Raw genomic sequence first — 20821 nt, forward strand, 5'->3', positions numbered from 1 at the left:
TGCCTGTGTGCTTGCCTGCACTCACTCACTCTCTCTTTCTTTCTTTTTTTTTTTTAATTTTTTAACGTTTATTTATTTTTGAGACAGAGAGAGACAGAGCACAAATGGGGGAGGGGCAGAGAGGGAGACACAGAATCGGAAATAGGCTCCAGGCTCCGAGCTGTCAGCACAGAGCCCGACGCGGGGCTCGAACTCATGGACCGTGAAATCATGACCCGAGCCGAAGTCGGCCGCTTAACTGACTGAGCCACCCAGGCGTCCCACTCACTCTCTCAAGATAAATAAGTAGATACACAAATACTTTTTAAAAATGAGATAATTATATAATTATGATACCTGCAGGGAGATAACACCTTAAAATCAAGACAATCAGAAATATAAACAGAGTATCTAGCTAACATTCATTACAATGAATGAAAAATTTGAATAGGTAGAAAATTTGAACTGCTGAAAATATCCTGAATAAAAATCACCTCTTATGAAATTTAATTTGGAGTCCAAGATGACGGAAATGTGTCCCCACCAAATATAAATGTACATTCTTTTCGACAAAGAATTAACTAATAAGTAATACAATTAAGTAACAATTTAAATAATTCCTAAGCCTCTTAGAAGTTTACTGGTTGGAAATTAAAAAAGGCCTCAAATGCTGACAATTTGGAAATATTAAGCATTAAAAGAAAACCCATATACATTTTATATTTAAAACTATGACTATTTGCAAGTATAATAAAGAAATACAGAGAATAATGGTCATTTTCTCTTTGAGAGTATGAGTCTGTCTCATTTTATTTTTTTAAAGTTTATCTATTTATTTATTTTCAGAGAGAGTGTGAGTGAGTGAGCACGAGTGGGGCAGGCAGAGAGAGCTAGCGAGAGAGAGAATCCCAAGCAGCCTCTGCATTGTCAGCGCAGAGCCCGATGAGGCACTCGAACCTACGAAGCTGTGAGATCATGACCTGAACTGAAACCAAGAGTCAGATGCCCCTGGCCTTGTCTCATTTTAAAAGTGAAATCGATTTTTTTTAAGGTTCAAACTTTCACAGAGGAATTTGGGAAATTCTGCAAGGGAATAGCATAACCAAATATGTGAGACATACGTTTTCAGAATCAGCAAAATTAAAAGGCAACCGACGGAATGGGGGGAGATATTTGCAAATGACATATCAGATGAAGGGTTAGTATCCAAAATCTATAAAGGACTTATCAAACTCAACACCCAAAAGACAAATAATCCAGTGAAGAAATGGACAAAAGTCATGAATAGACACTTCTCCAAAGAAGACATCAGATGGCTAACAGACACATGAAAAAATGTTCAACCATCACTCATCATCAGGGAAATACAAATCAAAACCACAATGAGATACCACCTCACACCTGTCAGAATGGCTAAAATTAACAACTCAAGCAACAGATAGATGTTGGCAAGGATGCAGAGAAAGAGGATCTCTTTTGCACTGCTGGTGGGAATGCAAACTGGTGTGGCCACTCTGGAAAACAGTATGGAGGTTCCTCAAAAAATTAAAAACAGAACTACCCTATGGCCCAGGAATTGCACTACTAGGTATTTATCCAAGGGGTATAGGTGTGCTGTTTCAAAGGGACACATGCACCGCAATGTTTATAGCAGCACTATCGACAATAGCCAAAATATGGAAAGAGCCCAAATGTCCATCGATGGATGAATGAAGAAGATGTGGTATATCTACACAATGGAGTATTCCTCAGCAATCAAAAAGAATGAAATCTTGCTATTTGCAACTACATGAATGGAACTAGAGGGTATCATGCCAAGCTAAGCAAAATTAGTTAGAGAAAGTCAAATATATGACTTCACTCATATGAGGAACTTAAGATACAAAACAGATGAACACAAGGGAAGGGAAGCAAAAATAATATAACAACAAGAAGGGGGACAAAACATAAGAGACTCTTAAATACAGAGAACAAACAGGGTTGCTTGGAGGGGTTGTGGGGGGGGGGATGGGCTAACTGGGTAAGGGGCATTAGGGAGGACATTTGTAGGGGTGAGTACTGGGTGTTATACATAGGGGATGAATCACTGGAATCTACTCCTGAAATCATTAAAGCACTATATGCTCACTAACTTGAATGTAAATTTAAAAAAATGAATTAAGAAAAATAAAAATAAAAAATAAAAAAAGAAACATATATTTTCAAACAAATTAATAAATCTAGTTGTCTTGATAAATTTTGAAGAACCTGTTAATAAAATAATGACATAAATTTACTTCCTAATTTCCTTATCCGAGAGGAATTACTGTTAATGAAATATTATATAAACTCTACCCAGAAAGTGTGTCATTTATTTTATGTATAATTCTCCCTAGGAAAACCTTCCTTCTTGGAATAAATAACTTTACACACATGCAAAGATACACAGATACAAATATTGAATTGAGATGCTATGTCCCAATGTGAAAAATAAAGGTTCTTATTCAATGTTTTCACTACCTTTTCCTGTCCCTTTCACACCATTTCTCTATGGTTTGTTGCTTTGCAACATTCCTCAACATTCTTCCAAGTTCCTTATATTAAGCAAATTTGCCCTCATGTGACCAACCTCTTACAAATCCTTAGAATTTGTAAGGGTTACTCTTTGACACAGATATGTACTATCAAAAATTGCTCATTTTATTTGTATGAAAGCTAGCTCTGATTTCACACTAAGAAGGTGACTGGGCCACCATTTTAGATCCATATAAACTTTATATCTTCCTTAAGGCCTTGGCAACAGCCATCACTCAAATAGCACACAGAATATAAAGGGTACATAATAATTTTTACGATGGCGATTGCAAAGACATCCAGATGGCTAACAGACACATGAAAAGATCCTCAACATCACTCATCATCAGGGAAATATAAATCAAAACCACAATGAGATACCCCCTCATACCTGTCAGAATGGCTAAAATTAACAACACAAGAAACAACAGGTGCTGGGAGAGGATGCGGAGAAAGGGGAAGGCTTTTACACCGTTTGTGGGAATGCAAACTGTGCAGTCACTCTGGAAAACAGTATGGAGATTCTTCAAGAAACTAAAAATAGAACTACCCTATGATCCAGCAATTGTACTGTTAAAGATTTGCCCAAAGGATACAAAAATGCAGATCTGAAGGGGGTACATGCATCCCAATGTTTATAGCAGCATTATCAACAATACCAAACTAGGCAGAGAGCCCTAATGTTCATCGACTGATGGATAAAGAAAATGTGGTATATATATATATACATATATACATACACATAAACACATACACACACACACACACACACACACAACTTGGCCATCAAAAATAATGAAATCTTGCCATTTGCAATGACGTGAATGGAGCTAGAATGTATTACGCTAAGCAAAATAAGTCAATCAGAAAAAGACAAATACCATATGATTTCACTCATGAGGAATTTAAGAGACAAAACAGATGAACATATGGGAAGGGAGGGAAAAAGAACAGAGGGAAACAAACCACAAGAGACTCTTAACCATAAGGGAACGAACTGAGGGTTGATGGAGGGAGATGGGTGGGAGATGGGCCAGATGGGTGATGGGTACTAAGAAGGGTACTTTGATGAGCTCTGGGTGTTGCATGAAAGTGATAAATCATTGAATTCTACTCCTGAAATCAATATTTTTGCACTGTATGTTAACTAAAATTAAAAAAAAGAAAAAATAAAAATACTTTCTCTATATAAAGTAAAATAAAAATAAAATAAAATACAATAAAATACAATAAAATAAAATAAAATACTGATTGAAAACAGGCTTCGATGCAAGTGCCAAAGTAAAATAACAGGTGAAAAAAACTAGCTAAAATAGTTGACATGCATTTTAGGGTTAATATATTTTAAGCTTACATTATTTGTTCAGTTGCAAAGAAATCAATGACTTTTAGATTTAAAAAGATAGTTGAAATCATCTAGTTCAGGCACTCCTCTTATAAATCAGGTCAATGTAGCCCGGAGACATAAAATTGGCTGTGTAAAGTACATAGCACAGCAAGGATTAAAAACCTCTCTAAATCCTAACTTAACAATAATTACATAGTTTTCCCCAATGAAATCTGAGTTTCTTGAAAGCTCTGAAACGAAGGAATGCTCCAGTAAAAATACCAAATTGTAGATTATTACAGCTAGAAAGGACCAGAAAGAAAATCCAAGCCACCTTATTTTATTCGTTTTACGTTTACTTATTCTGAGCACGTGCGTGCGTGAGCAGGGGAAAGGCAGAGGGAGAGGGGGGTAGAGAGAGAATCTGAAGCAGGCTCCGTGCTGTCAGTGCAGAGCCTGACGCGGGGCTTGATCTCATGAACCTCGAAATCATGACCTGAGCTGAAATCGAGTCAGATACTTAACTAACTGAGCCACCCAGGCGCCCCCAAGCTCCCTTATTTTAATAGGTGAAAAAGAAAAGGCATTTAGATGTCACGTGATTCGTCTTATACGCTGGTAGTTCCAGATAGAGCAGGGAGCAGAACTGGTCCACTTCTTTCTCCTATGTCATACCATGCCTTGAACATTTTCATACCCTCTTATAACCAAAATTAATATTCTCACATGACTTGGAGGAATCAAAGTATTTCTAGCTTTCCTCAGGGCTTGCTTCTCCTTTGATCTCTCTGTTGAATCAAACTAGGTAAGGCGTAAATAGTCTTGCTTTCGTTAAAATCAGGTGTGTGGACAAAAGTTGTGTTAAAGTGTCAAACGAACGACTACAGCAAGGACTGTTTTCCTTTCATGATTTCTCCTGAGAATATAAAATGTCTGTGGGTAGGGTTTTTTATTTTATTCACTAACATACCCCAAGTGCCAGAGCAGTGCCTAATATACAGCAGGCCCTCAATAAATATTGAAACATTCAACTTACTTGGTAGCTACTGGTTTAAAGATATCCTACTCTTCGTCAATATCTTACAGTTGTATTTGAAATCCCAACTTGCCATTTTGGTTCTCATTCTTTAATTTTAAGGGTAACATAGATTATTACTGTAAAAAATAATATATATATCCACATATTTAATGTGTATATAAACATAATAGATATTAGATATATATTTAAGAATATAACTATATACTATATATAATACAAATACACACAATATCATCTCGATATCTAAATATCTATCCTAGACTGGCATTAATATTCTTCAGATAACTGTAGCAAGAAAATAAATTGTTCTAACAGAAATGCTAAAAAAATTGTTGATTCATTACTTTGTGGGCATCTACACTATTTATTTGATTCACGTTTGGCTTTATTTACATGTAATAATACATACTCTGAACTAAGTTGTATTAAACTATCAAGTATAACACCACTTCTCTTAGGGGCGCCTGGGTGGCTCAGTTGGTTAAGCATCTGACTCTTGATTTCAGCTCAGGTCATGATCTTTTTTTTTTTTTAAAAAATTTTTTTTTTAACGTTTATTTATTTTTGAGACAGAGAGAGACAGAGCATGAACAGGGGAGGGGCAGAGAGAGAGGGAGACACAGAATCGGAAGCAGGCTCCAGGCTCCAGGTTCCGAGCCATCAGCCCAGAGCCCGACGCGGGGCTCGAACTCACGGACCGCGAGATCGTGACCTGAGCCGAAGTCGGACGCTTAACCGACTGAGCCACCCAGGCGCCCCAGGTCATGATCTTAAGGTTGATGAGATCGAGCCCCATGCTGGGCCCTAGGGTGACAGTGAGGAGCCTGCTTGGGATTCTCTCTCTTCCTATCTCTCTCTCTGCCCCTCCCCCACTCGTGTGCTCTGTCTGTCAAAATAAAGAAATGCACTTACACAAATTAAAATAACATTTCCTTTAATACCTAATTTTTAATTTTTATGATAAAGATAGTCCCTTATGAATACTGCTAACATGGGTTCGTTGTTTAGTATGTTTTTATTTTAAAACGTATTTAGGTCTCTAAGATAAAAAGGAAAAAGGAAGTCTCTTACCCTGGAAAAATACAAATATTATTGTTACTAAGATGTTAAAGTCACTTTCCCTGTGAGACTTCACGCGGAGAATATCATGGAATGCAGAGCAAGATATTTGCAGCTGCAGCACACTAGACATTGCAACAGATTTCACACAACTACTTTTTCAAAAGTTCTTCCACTTAAGCCAAAATGTAACTCAAGAAAAGCAAAGAAAGCTACGGGGAGATACACAAAATGATAACGGTTCAAATACCTGTTTTATGGGCTGACTTTGTTGAAGCACAGTGTTTATTTTTATTATTTATTATTTTATTTTCCCCAAGTTTTACGGAGATATAATTGGCACACAGCGTCGTATTAGTTTAAGATGTACAACATAACGTTTATACTGCAAATTACTACACAATAAGCTTAGTTGACATCCATTGCCTCACTTAGCTACGATTTTTTTCTTGTCGGAAGAATTTTTAAGATCTATTCTCTTAGCAGCTTTCAAATATATAACACAGTATTGTTAACTATAGTCACCTGTTGTAGATTATCTCCCCAAAATGTATTTATTTTATAACTGGGAGTTTGTACCTTTAGACCACCTTTTAGGATAATGTTTGGGTTCTTTAGGGCTGTGGTCTCCTAACCACTTTCAAACATATGTCCCTATCATTAAAAAACAAATTTTTTTGAGCACACATCCCCTACATATAGATTGTATGTATTTATGAGAATATATGTAACTTACATACATGCATATATGTACGTATGTTGACTCCACAGAGCTCAGTTGTCTTCTATGCATAACTATATACATCTATACTGACATATTTTTATATAAGACGTGTGGAGAATAGAAATTTTAAAAGGATGAAATAATAGAAAGCTTTAATAGAAGTTGTATTGTTTTCTTCTACATTCCAATGTTTCATTTTGTACGTAGCTTGGGACAATTCATCTCATTTTGGAACTCATAAATACAAATGACACTCCTGCACTAATAATGGTTTTTTTCCCCCCTCAGCTAAACTTTTAAGTAAACATGGGGCAGCATGATTTCAAGGTTATTTCTCTGACAAATACCTGGAGTAGGGCTATGCAGCTGGCTCGTGTAGGGTCACATACTTTCATAGTCAGGAGGTGGTGGCGAAGAGGGACATACCTTATGAGAACTGACCTTGCTAAAACACACATTTGGTTAGAACTCTATTCTTACTCTATGGAGGTAGATCACATTGTGCCAGGAAGAACACATAAGAGAATGATGAAGGCCGCAGGTCTAACTATACTATATATCATTGCGATATAATGATATATAATACATATGACAATATTGTCACTCTAATATAAATCTATATAAAGACATGTTCTTGTTACTATATAAATCTATATAAAGACATGTTCTTGTTACTATCTGGACTCTGTGCCAGTGATAAAATTAAATTTCAAAACGTTAGAATCCACAATGTATGCTATCCAACTGTTAATATCCTAGCCTTGCATATCATTGTAAAAACCTCCAGTGTGTGACTTTAGTCTAACATTTAAATGAGGATTCAATAACACGCTATTATGCAAAACAGCACACACAAAAAACGTGAATATTCACTCTGATAATTCTTGGAGCAGTAATCAAAGTTGCCTCAGATTTTCCTCAGTACTAACGAATCAAGAGTTCTATTTTTCATGCTTCTCCATTTCTACATTTGTGTGCCTACAACTTTTTAATCACCAATGATTTTTTTTTTAAATTTTTTTTTTAACGTTTACTTATTTTTGAGACAGAGAGAGACAGAGCATGAACGGGGGAGGGTCAGAGAGAGAGGGAGGCACAGAATCCGAAACAGGCTCCAGGCTCTGAGCGGTCAGCACAGAGCCCGACGCGGGGCTCGAACTCACGGACCGCGAGATCGTGACCTGAGCTGAAGTCGGACGCTCAACCGACTGAGCCACCCAGGCGCCCCAAATCACCAATGATTTTGCAGTGATAGGTATTCTTTTTTTTTTTTAATATAATGTTTATTTTTTGGGGGGTGGGCGGGCAGGGGCAGACAGAATCCAAAGCAGGCTCCAGGCTCTGAGCTGCCAACACAGAGCCCAACACAGGGCTGGATGGAACTCATGGACTTGGAGATCATGACCTGAGCCGAAGTTGGACGCTTAGCGGACTGAGCCACCCAAGCGCCCAACAGAGGTACATATTCTTATTGCACGTATTGGTTAAAAGCTTAGATGGGAGAGAACTAACACTTGTTGAGAGTCTAAATGTAAACACTTTGCTAAACGTTTTATAGCCATTTTATCATTTAATTTGCACAACAATCCTTAAATGAGAATTATCATCTCCATTTTATAGATCAGAAAAATAAGGCTTCGGGGCTTTAAGGTCAAGGTCACACGGCCAAGCTTTAAACCTACCTGCGTCTGGCTTCAGAGCCTATTCTCCTTCCCTCACACTGAAAAAGAGGTGACAGTAACTGAACTGATCCAAGAATATCAACATGAGATGCACAGTCTACAAATGAAAAGGTAATGTCTCCTGATTCTGAAAGATGACTGAAGTATTTTAAGCGGTAATTATAAGTGTGCTAAAGCCAAGGCCCTGGAAAAGATCACTATAAAACTACCTTCCACTGTATTACATTGCTCCTCCTCTACCCTGCCCTTATCCTACAGCCCAAATACAAAGCTTAAGAGAGTCCGAGTTGACGCCATAGAATTCAGTTGACTTTAAAGCCTGGATTACTACAGGAGCATTGCTCAACCCTCCCACCCGAAAACCTTTGTCACAAAACAGCACAATTCCAAAAAAATTGAGTATTAAAAAAACTAAAAGGCAAATAAGCTAAATAAACTTCTCAAAGAATTCTCCTTTAGCTCTCCTTAAACATCAATGTTATAACGGGTATCATTACTGCAGTAAATCATATACTAACGCATAAGATTTACTTCATACTTCAGTATACTAAAGTACACTAACATTATTATACTATTCATTCCATTATCCAACTGGAAATCAGAGCCAGTAATCATCTCAGACTCCAGAGACAGGCTTCCTAGTTCAAATACGAGGGGAAAAGACAACTTTCCTAATGATACCAACTGCAGAGAGAGATTTAACTATGAAGGAAAAAAGGATCACTTTTGGGTTGCACTCAATTTATGACACATTTTCTCATTTGCTAAATCTTAGGCCTGAAAGAGACCTCAGCATCTCCAGTTTTAGTTCCCAGTCAAGTATTATTACTGTCCACTTTATAGAAGAGGTAACAAAATTCTAGATCTTCAAGAGTTGGAAGGATTAGCACCTTTCAGTTTCTTAAAGAACTCTTTGCTTTCAACCGCAGGAACACTTTTTTTCCAACAGGACAAGTGAGAGCCAACATGTGCGAGGCCATTTATGAAGAATGAAACACGTATGTTATCGTTAATTCTTACACTGAGCAGATTTTACAGAAATTAAAATATCTAGGATTTCGCCCAAGGTCACACCTACAGGAAGAGGCACAGCAGACTTAAATCCGGGAATGTGCACAGGAAAAAGTCTAGGGAGAGCTTGCTCAGTAATTTCACGTGTAAGGACAGACTTAAACAAACTGGACCTATGCGACGTGGTAGGACACCGACTCTGAAACCCGGGTAACGCATCTGCAGGCCTCTGCCGGCGGGAGCTGAAGGAAGTGTGACCTTTACTCCAAACCCTTCAGGGCGACAAGCCGGCTCTGCTCCGCGTGGGTCAATCTACCGCTACTCTTGGAGGGAAAGAGGAGTGAATGAGAATTTCGTGGGGGGCCCACACCGATTCGTGGCTGCGGAAATGGAGAAGGATAAAATCCAGAGGCCCGGTCCGGGTTTGGGACGCGCCTAAGGGATGGGGTGCAAGAAAGGTCGCGAAGGGCGCTGACTCGAGAATCACAGACTTAGGAAAGACGTGGATGGAGAGAAAGCAAAAAACAAGGAGGATGGAAAAGTGAGACCGATTCTCTCGAAGGGAAGAGATTGGGGCTGTGGGTGATGCCTCCAGCGGCAGGGTGTCCGTGGCCTCTAAAGGTCTATTTTCGAGGAAGAAGGAGGGAAGGTCTCGGAGAGAGCTATTCTGGATCTATTACCTGCTGGGTGGTTGTAAATCGGCCTCAATTTCTCCGGCAGCATGAGCTCCACTTTATCGAGGACCCGGTGGTAGGTGGCCCGAAGGCCCCGGACGCCAGCGGCTGACATCTCTGCGGACGAGTGGTCGTGGGCGGCCGAGTGGGGCAGTGGCCGCGTGCTCCTCCCTGGATGACAACGAAGGGCACTCGTCACTTTCTCCTGCCACAGCTCCTCGCGTCCTCCTCTCCCCTAGCGTGCCCTTCCCGCAGCTCCGCCTGCCCCCCTGCGAACCGCCGGGTGGCCGGGGCCCAGAAAAGACCGAGGGGGCGGAGGCTTTGCGACGGCCCGCCCCGGGTCCGCCTCCTTCCCCCCCCCCCCCCGGCGCGGGAAGGAGGAGGAGTCATGGCAACAGGTGCCAGAAGGACTGCCTCACCAAACCAACCCAGCGCCCTGGCGGCAGCGCGCTTGCGCAAACCGAGCTGACCACTGTGATTGGCCTGCCCCACGGTGCGGGCGGGGCCCAGCGCGAACCTCTAATTTCTCCTTCCTGCCCTCGAGGCCATGTTGGAGAAGGGAAAGTGAAGCTGCACCGGCTCTAGTCCCCTTTCACTCTGATTAAGAAGGCCCGTAGTTAAAATGGGCTTCTTGGGCCTTCAGTGCCCCGACTAAAGATGACGCCGCACAATGCTCTTGCTTCGTTTGGAATGAGACTCGTGACTGAGACCCTTCACATCTCATCTTCTTCTCTCTCAACTCCTCACTTTTCCATAAGAGTCGAGGATTTGGCTGCAGGGTCCCGAACCCACTTTTCTAGGGTGAGGGCAGCCGTGGCGCACACGGGCCTCAGTCCCGGGGGTGGTCGTCATCTCGCGAGAAAGGCTTGGAAGGGAGGGTGTTGAGAACGAGGAGAGGGAGGAGTCGCGGCCGCCTCCGCCTCCTCCTGTTGGAGGGGGGCCGAGGGAGGGGACTGTTGCTGATCTCTGGATGTTCTGGGTAGTCTGAGGAGGAGAGTATGAGGCGAGCTCCGGCCGGGGCGCGGCCGGGCTTCGGGGGCGAGGGCGCCGCCGCCATCTAACTCGCTGCGCTCGCGAGGCCCGGCGCGCGGATGGTGCTGGTGCGGCTCGGGTGTTGATCCGCGTGTCCCCTCCCCCTCCTCCCCTCCCCCACGCGGTGGTCTCCCCTCCTACCCCGGCAGAGCCATGTCTCGGGGTGGCTCCTGCCCACACCTGTTGTGGGACGTGAGGAAAAGGTCCCTCGGGCTGGAGGACCCGTCCCGGCTGCGGAGCCGCTACCTGGGTGAGCGGGGGCCCGGGGGCGGAGGCGCTGAGGTCGCCGCCCAGAGGTGGGGGAGGGGGCCGCGCCGCCGGGGCTGTTGGAGGTGGGACAGCGCCTCGGCAGGGGCGCCCCGGAGACTCTGGGGTGCTGGGTGGACGTTGGCCGACGGACCCCTTGCCGGTGTCCTCCCACGGCCAAGTCCCCCTTTGCATGCTGCCAGCCGCCGCCCTTGTTGGGTTTTCCTCGGGGGGCTTAATGGGGGGGGGGCAGACGGCACTGGCCCGGAAAGGTGTTGGGGGTCGCTTGTGGAGTGGGACTGGGGAGAAGACTTGCCGAACCTCCCGGAGCTGCTTCGTTTCGAGCCAAAGTTGGCGCTTGTGCTCTTCCCCAGCGCTCTCCCCGCTCCGCCGAAGGACTAAGTTTTTGTTGACAGCCCCCTCCCTTCCAGTCCTCGGAGGGTTTGGGTGTCGGCGGCGACGCGGTGCCCACCTTCGGGGACTTCGCGCTCCAGACGGACTCCGCGTAAACTGTCCTGCGGCTCGGAGCCAAAACCTAAAAGTGATAGCTGAGCTCTCCCCACCCCCGCGCGCTTTCCCTGTTCCACTGTGTGCTGTTGAGTTCGTTTTGACCGCTTTAAGGAGGTGTAGGGTTTCACGTTCCTATTCCCACCCCTGTAAAACACACTTGGCATTTAACTGTTTCTTAGTTAAGCTTTCTAAAAACAACCTTCAATACTTGAGGGAACAGCATGCCGCTTTTTTTCGTTTTGGATACAGTGGTTTTGTGAGGATTCTGGGTCAAGCCGAGCTAGCTGACAAAGTCCAGTAAGGTGGACGTATTTCTAGGAAGGGGCTTTTTTCTTCTGCAGTCTTGCAGCACGTGTTGTTCTTTTTTTTATTTGAAGATAAGACATCATTTAAAACTTTTTTTCTTTCCGGTTTTGTCACTTTTTGCCAGGCGAGTATTCGGTGATGGCATTTGGTGTTGCCTTCAAATCATTATCTTTTGGAAAATGAAATCTTACACCTAACGGTTCTGGTTTGTAAATTATTTGAGAGCACTGAGCAAGCTTTTTTTTTTTTTTTTTCCAATTCTTGTTATTTAGTGTTTCAAGTGACATCTGAGTACATTCTTGTACAGACTTAATAAAAATGAAGCAGAAATTCCTGTGATTCCCTCCCATTCCAGGTACACACACACACACACACACACACACACTCACACTCTTAGAGGTGACAGTTATCTGTTTCTTGAATATTCCTGCAGACTTTTTTCTTTGCATTTTTACAAGCGCACATGTACATATGGAAATGCTATAGTTTTGTGTGTGGTGTGTGTGTGTGTGTGTGTGTGTGTGTGTGTGTTTGAATCCTGCATATATGGTGTCATCTTGTAAACATTGTTTTGCAATTTGCTTTTTCTACACTCCCTCTTGGAGATCTTTCCAGGCAGTAAAAATAGACCTATTCAGTCTTTTAAACTATTGCATAGTATTTAACTGTATGATGGTACTGTAATCCACTCAGACCTTTCCTCTGGAAATGAACCTTGGCTGTTACAAAAGCGCCGCAGTGAATATCCTTGTACTTGCTTGTTGTGCATGTGTTGTAGGATAGGTACCTAGAGTGGTGATTGTTTTAAAATTAAACATAGTAGAGAGTGTGTTTTTTAATCATTAACCTAAAAAGATGTGCAGTATTTTAATATTTATTTGTTGAAAAAGAACTTAATTTTAGCTTGATAAAACTTTAACACTGCGTTCTGCGTGAATAAATTTGTTTGGTCCTGTATTAGTTGGACTGTTTAAGTACTGATCTATATAGGTTTATGTATTCATGTTTTCTTTTGGTTCAGTTAGTTCAGCTGTATCTATGACAGTCAGTTAAAATATGAATCTATACATTTCCTTTTTCCCCTTCCTCCTGTAACTCCCTAATGGGAACAGAGTTTGCATTGGGTAGAGGGGAATTGAAAAGCAAGAATCCACGGACTTAAGTAGAAATTCCAAATCATAGATTTTCAGATATCAGTATGTACGTGTATATATATATATATATATATATATATATATATAGGCAGTTCCTTATCTTAAATAATATTTTAAATGTGATAATAACATATGCTTTATAAATAGCATATTCTTGAACAGCATCCTTTAAATGTGGTTTTCTAAGTATTTGAAAATGACTTGTAATTTCTTGGCCTCAGTAGACCTTCTTTACACCGTTTATGTAATTCTTCTACACCCCAGTGCTAAATCTTGGCATAGCATTCAGGAAATAGTAAAATCCTCATTAGTAGTGACTGAATTAATGAGTTTCTTAAAAATAATATTTTGAAGTACTCCTACAAAGTCTTTATAAAGCCTAAGTTAAAGAATGTAGAAGGTGGGGGTACCTGGATTGAGGTTAGGTGTCCAACTCTTGGTTTTGGTATAGGTCATTATCTTACGGTTTGTGAGCTGTGTGCTGACAGCTCGGAGCCTGCTTGGGTTCTCTCTCTCCTCTCTGCCCTCCTCTCTCGTTTCTCTCTTTCTCTCTCTCTCTCAACTTTTTTCTTTTTGAGACTTCAAACATTTTGATTGTTTATAGTATTGTAGGTTATTTTTCCAATTTATTTCCATTATTTGTATTCTTCATAATGAATTACTGCTAAATAAATAATTCACAGATAGAATTGACAGATTTTTCTTGTAATGTTTACATTTCAAATTATTTCACCATAGTCTGTGTTTTTCCAGGCTTTGTAGGTGAGTTTAAATTTGATTAATTACTTATTTTCCTCCTACCAAAGAAAGCTGCAGTTCATAAAACATCTTTTTATATTGTGGGAATGAAGATAAATAATTTGTTATATGTTATTTAGGTGAAAAATATATATGTTCACTTAACCCAGAAATTCACAAGATTTCATCGGGATTCAGAGGCTAGGCCAGCTATTGTCATCTTTATGGGCCTGATCTAAATGTCAGTGTAGGATTTATTTTTTTTAAAGAGTGATTTACAAAGTCCAGAGTCAGAAACACCTGTAGATTTAAATGTTTGTTTCTCAAGATACGGTAGTGCTTTGGGGATTCAGTGATTATTGTGATAACTTATTGGTCACAAGTTTTATATATATACACACACAGTGTTATAAAGGTAAACATTGCTTATAAAAGAAGCTATCATTTCTGTACATTTCCTCTTTCTATTCATATTTCTCTCATTTTAAATGGACTTGTCCACATTTGAATTTTTACTTTCTCACCTTTCTACTTTAATTGACAAAAGAGTAAAAGAACTTTTCAAGGGAGTTGTGTGCCATAATGTATAGTATGTTTCATATAAAATGCTTAAGCTATGATTAGGCAGTGTCTTGGTCAGTTTAGGCTGCTCTGACAAAATAGCATAAACTAAGTAGCTTTATAAACAACAGAAATTTATGTCTCACAGTGTCGGAGGCTGGAAGGCTGAGAGTAGGATGCCTACATCATGATCTCAGTCTGCTAAGGAGGGCCTGCTTCCTGATTCATATGGCATTCTTTTCATTGTAACCACACTGGGCAGAAGCAGGGTCTCTTTTAGAAGAGCACTAATCCTAATCTGATCACCTCTCCAAGATCCCACCTCCTAATGCTAATCACTTTAGGGGTTAGGATTTCAACGTAGGAATTTTGAAGAGACCCAACCATTCAGACTATAGCAGGCAGCGAAAGACAACTTTGTTTATTTTTAAAGGTTTATTTTTGAGAGAGAAAAAGAGAGCACAAGCAGGGGAGGGGCAGAGAGAGAGGGGGACAGAGGATCGGAAGCAGGCTCCATGCTGACAGCAGCAGGCCTGATGTGGGGCTCGAACTCAGGAACTTCAAGATCATGACCTGAGCCAAAGTCAGACACTCAGCCAACTGAGCCACCCTGGTACCTTCCTATGACAACTTTATAGTGGAGTTTGAAATTTCTATTTGTAAGGGGATTAGGAAATCTGTGTTTTTGGAGTATCATTGGAGTCATATATATTGAAATGGATAATTTTTGCATTTAGATTCTTCTTTAGCATATTCTGAATACATCTGCGTTACCCAGTTCTTCATAATGTGTTGCCAAGTTACAATATGTTATATGAGTCAATAAATTCCGACTTTTGCTTCCTTGTTAGCTACTGGGGAGAAGTTAGTGGAATCTTCGTATTTTGTCTCTTTAGTTTTGAAACCTCAATGCAAATTGAAAGATGTCTGATTTTAGTGGTGAAAAATGACTGTCAAATATGACAAATATATGTAATAGAATATGCTGATGATTCCTGAAGATAAGACCACCAAAGACATATCAATCATAGCAGCTGCAGACAGATTTGAATGGCTCTACTGTGGATTTCATTCTTCCTGGGTATAGGATGAGAATGCTTAGAAGGGATAGGAGCTGCTGGTAGCACAGAGTTTGTATTGTAGGCATGTTCTAGGTCAGTGTTTCTAAAATGTTTGACCATGATCCACAGTAAAAATACATTTACATGGCAACTTGTGGTATACACATGCAACTAAAATAAAAGATTCTCCAAGTGGTGGTTAGCCTTACTATTTTCTGTTCTGTATCATGCTAGAAATTGTGGTGTTGATGTGGTAGAATATTTACTGATACATCTTGGCTTGAGGTTTGCAAAACTTTACTAAATGGTTTATATTTTTAATAATTGTAATTGAGTGTCATTGATGTCAAGGTTAGGGTGGGTGGGTTTCAAGTACTTGCAGCAGATTAAAAAAATTTTTTTAAACACTGCTCATGGCTAATAAAGAATATATAAATAATGAAACCTTGTTTACTCCTTGGGAAAAATAACTAGAGTAGGACCCTTTTAAATCCTTATTTCTTGGGTAGTAACCTGCAATAGGATTGCTGAGTTGTGTAAGTGTATTTAACTTTACAAGAAATTGCCAGACTGCTTTCCAAAATAGTTGTACCATGCTGCATTCCCACAGCACTTGGCATTGGGAGTCTTCCTAATTTTAGCCTCTCTAGGTATGTAGGTATAATGGTATCGTTATCATTTTAATTTGCATTTGATTTATTCCTAATGATTAATGATGTTGAGTATCTTTTCATGGCTTATATGCCATCTGTATACTTTGGTTAAATGTTCAGATTTACCTTCTTACTATTGTAAGAATTCTCTGTATAGTCTTGATACAAGTTCTTAATCAGATATGTGTTTTGCAAATATTTTTCTCCCAGTTTGTCTTCTCTTTTCTTTTTCCTAACAGGGTCTTTTATACTTCATGCTTCTGTGTCCTATTTAAGAATCTTTACCTAATCCAACATCACAAAGATTTATACATTTTTTTCCTAGAAGTTTTCTCTTTTTAATTCTTATATTTAGGGCTGTGAACAATTTTGAGTTCGTTTTTATCTGCGCTGTGAGGTAAGGGCCCACTTTCATTTCTTTGTATGAATGTGCAGTTGTTCTGGCATCATCTGTGAAAAGACAGTCTTTCCCATTTGTTGAGAATTAGTTGTCCATATATGTAAATTCATTTCTCTGTGATGTTCCATCGATCTAGCTGTCTTTCTTTATAGCAGTACATCGTGTCTTTATAGTGAATATTGAAATCAGCCAGGGCAATATTTTGAACTTAGTTCTTTTCATACAAAATTATTTTGGCTATTTTGGGTTCTCTTCATGCTCATATAATTTTTTTTTTTTTTTTAAGTAAACTCTACCCCCCATTGTGGAGCTTGAACTCATGACCCTGAGATCAAGAGTCCCATGCTCTACAGATTAAGCTTCAGGTGCTTAATCAGGTGCTTCTCATTCCCATATAAATTTTAGAATCAGTTTGTCAGTTTCTACAAAAACTATTGGGGTTTTGCCTGGTATCATATTGAATCTATATGTTATTTCAGAGAGAACTGTAGTCTTTACAATATTGAATGTTCAATCCATGATAGTCCTTTTTGTCTCCAATTATTTAGGTTTTCTTTCATTTCTTTAATGTTTTCTATTTTTCAGTGCACAATTTTACACATATTTTTGTTATATTTATCCCTGTAACATAATGTTTTAAATACTATTTTAAATGGTATTAATTTTTAATTTCAGTATCCAGTCGTTCATCATGGACATATTGAAATGCAGTTGATTTTTTTTTATTGGCCTTGCATCCTGCCGACTTTACTAGACCTACTCATTCCTCCCCCTCTTCTTCTTCTTCTTCTTCTTCTTTTTTATTAAATTAAACTCCACCCTTAACTTGGGGCTTGAATTTACAACCCCAACCCAAATCAGGATTCATGTGCTCTAGCAACTGAGCCAGCCAAGTGCCCCAATTACTTCCTATAATTTTTTTTTTTCCAAATCTGTAGGATTTTTACATAGAGGATTATGTCTCTGCATATTAAAACAGTTTTATTTCTTCCTTTTTCACCTGTATTCCTTTTTTCTTCTTTTTTTCCTTTTTCTTACTTAATTGCACTGGCCAGGATTGCAATAGAATCTGAATGGAAGTACTGAGAGTAGACATCCTTGCCTCATTCCTCATCTTGGAAAACATTTCAGATTTTCACTATTAATATCTTACTGACCATATGTTTTTTGTAGACACTCTTTGAAGAAATGTCCTTCTCTTCTTAGGTTGCTGAGAATGTTTGTCATGACTAGCTGTTGAATTTTGTCAAGGTTTTTTTCCTATATCTCTTAAGTTGATTATATGATTTCTCTTTCATTGATTCTGTTAATTTGGTATATTAGCATATTAAATGATTTTTTTAATGTTGAACTAATATTCAATTCCTGGGCTAATCCTACTTGGTTATTATAAATTATCCTTTATATGTTGCTGGCTTGAGTTTTGGTAGGAATTTTGTGTCTATGCTCATAAAATTTAGCTTATAGTTTTCTTATAAGTTACAAGCTTATAATTATAGCTTATAGTTATATTTTTGCTTGTTTTGGTATCAGGATAATGTTGGCTCATAAATGAGTTGAATGTATTCTCTTTTTCTAAAGAGGTTATATAGAATTGAAATTACCTTTTTCTTGAACATTTGATAGATTTCATTGTTGAAGACCTCAGGGCTTGGAGTTCTCTCTGTGGGAAGGTGTTTTTTTCTTTTTTTTTTTAACTTGGTACTTTCCTTAACTTTTTATTTTGAGGTAGTTGTAGGTTCATATACAATTGTTAGAAATAATTTGGGGAGATCTCATATACCCTTCAACCAATACTGCCAATGAATGGTAACATCTTATATACAACTATATGATAATATCACAACTAGGAAATTGACATAGATAAAGCCATGAACCTTATTCAGATTTCCCCAATTATATGTGTACTTATTTGTGTGTGTGTATGTATTCTGTGCATTTTGAACATTAATTTTAATTAATTTTAATAGATTAACATGGTCACCACCACAATTAAGATAGGGAATAATTCCATGACAACGATCCTTTGTGATATCCTTTTATAGTCACTGCTGTATCCCTTTCTCCCTACTGCTAACCTCTGGCAACTAGTAATCTGCTTTTCATCTCTATAATTTTGTCAATTCAAAAATTGTTATTTATATTAAATTGTTATTTATATTATATAAATAACATGTATGTTAACATAAAAAACAGCATGTAATCTTTCGAGACTGGCTTTTTTCACTCAGTGTATTTCCCTTAACATTCATCTAAATTGTTGTATTAATAGTTTATTTGTTTTTACTGTTTATTAGTATTTCATGATATGGTTATATGGTTATTTAACCATTCACCTGTTGAAGATATTTGGATTGTTTCCATTTTTGACTGTTAAGTATAAAACTGTTATGAACATGCAGTTTCATATAAATGTAAGTTTTCATCTTTTGGGGATAAATGTCTAAGAATTGCAATTACTGGATTGTATGGTAAGCACATTGTTTAATTTTGTAAGCAACTGCTATACTCTTTCAGGTATTACTATACTATTTTACATTCCCATCAGCTCTGCATCATCACCAGCAGGAGTGTTATCACTATTTTTATTTCTAATTATATAGTGATAACTCATGGTTTTAATTTACATTTCTCTAATGGCTAATTTTGAGCATCTTTTTACGTGCTTCATTTGCCATCTTCATATTTTCAGTGAAATGTCCCTTTATGTTTTTTTGCTCATTTTTTGTTTGGTTTATTAATTGTTTTTTACTGTTGAGTTTTGGGACTTATTTATATAATTTAGGTACTAGTCTTTTGTCAGGTGTGCAGTTTGCATATATTTTCTCCCAGTCTATAGCTTGTTTTTTCATTCTTTTTGTAGGGTCTTCTGCAGAATAAAGGTTTTTAACTTCAGTGAGGTCCAATTTATCAATTTTTCCTTGTATGGATTATGCTTTTGGTATCCTGTCTGAGAACTCTTAACCTATCCCTAGGTCCTAAAGATTGTCTCCTAGGTTTTTTTCCTAAAATTGTATTTGTCTGGGGTCCATTTTGTGTTAAGTTTTGTATGATGTGTGTGGTTTAGCGTGAAGTTCATTTTTGTGTCTATGGATGTTGTCTTGATCTAGCACCATTTGTTGAAAAGGCTGTATTTCCCCATTCAGTTACTTTTGCGCCTTTATTTTAGAAATCAGTTGGGCATTTTATGTGGACCTGATTCTGTGTTCTTTGTTCTCTATCACTGATCTGTGTGTGTGTTCTTCTGTAAATAATACCACACTGTCTTGCTTATTGTAGCTATATAGTAAGTTTTAACATCAAATTGAGTGACCTTTTCCCCCCTTAGTTTGTCTTTTTCAAAATTGTTTTGGCTATTCTATATCTTGTGCCTTTCCATATGAATCGTAGGACAAGCTTGTCCATACCCCCAAATTACTGAGATTTTGATAGGAATTGCATTAGATTTATATACCAATTAGGGAAGAACTGACGTCTTTCACTGTGTTGATTCTTTTGATCCATAAACGTGGTATACTCTATTTGTTTAAGTTGTTGGTGTCTTTCATCAGTGTTTTGTAATGATCAGGATACATTATATTTATTTTTTATATTTATGTCTAAATATTTAATTTTCTTTGGAGCAATTACAAATGGTTTTGTGTTTTAAGTTCAACTTTCACACGTTCATTGTTAATATATAAAAATGCAACTTTGTGTATCTGCTGATCTTGTATCCTGTGACCTTGCTGAACTCACTTATAGTTCTAGGGATTTTTGGGGGGTATAATCTTGGGGACTTTTTACATGCAAAATCATGTCATCTTCCAATTGGATCTGTTTTATTTCTTCCTTTCCAATATGTATGTCTTTTTTTTCTTTTTTCTTGCAATATCACATTGGCTAAAACTTCCAGTACAGGCATATCTTGTTTTATTGTGCTTCATTTTACTGCACTTTGTGGATACTGTGTTTTTTACAGATTGAAAGTTTGTGGCAACTCTGCATGGAGCACCTGTTTTCCAATAGCATTTGCTCACTTTGTGTCTCTGTGTCACATTTTGTGGCACAGAATCTGTAAGAATTTGTAATTCTTACAATATTTCCAACTTTTTCATTATTATCATTGTTAC

At 38.8% G+C, this 20821-nt stretch overlaps 2 protein-coding genes across 10 annotated transcripts in view; one reads left to right on the top strand and one right to left on the bottom strand.

Moving 5' to 3' along the window:
• Window positions 1-11893, bottom strand: part of MPC2 (mitochondrial pyruvate carrier 2) — a 32970-nt gene extending 21077 nt beyond the window's left edge. Inside the window, exons 1-2 of one of the 5 annotated variants that reach the window (XM_042976209.1) lie at window positions 11799-11893; window positions 10055-10219 (exon numbers count right to left, since the gene is read on the bottom strand). In XM_042976209.1, the coding sequence (XP_042832143.1) occupies window positions 10055-10163 (109 nt within the window). In that variant the 5' untranslated portion in view covers window positions 10164-10219; window positions 11799-11893. The other 4 variants (XM_007077003.3, XM_007077002.3, XM_042976211.1 and 1 more) reach the window with 4 other exon arrangements.
• Window positions 10924-20821, top strand: part of DCAF6 (DDB1 and CUL4 associated factor 6) — a 133639-nt gene continuing 123741 nt past the window's right edge. For 4 of the 5 annotated variants that reach the window (XM_042976198.1, XM_042976199.1, XM_042976200.1 and 1 more), the window contains exon 1: window positions 10925-11330. In XM_042976198.1, the coding sequence (XP_042832132.1) occupies window positions 11234-11330 (97 nt within the window). In that variant the 5' untranslated portion in view covers window positions 10925-11233. Of the gene's footprint in view, window positions 11331-20821 lie in introns of all 5 variants that reach the window. The other variant, XM_042976203.1, reaches the window with a different exon arrangement.

The sequence above is a fragment of the Panthera tigris genome, chromosome F3, assembly GCF_018350195.1.
Source record: "Panthera tigris isolate Pti1 chromosome F3, P.tigris_Pti1_mat1.1, whole genome shotgun sequence".
Classification (NCBI taxonomy): Eukaryota; Metazoa; Chordata; class Mammalia; order Carnivora; family Felidae; genus Panthera; species Panthera tigris.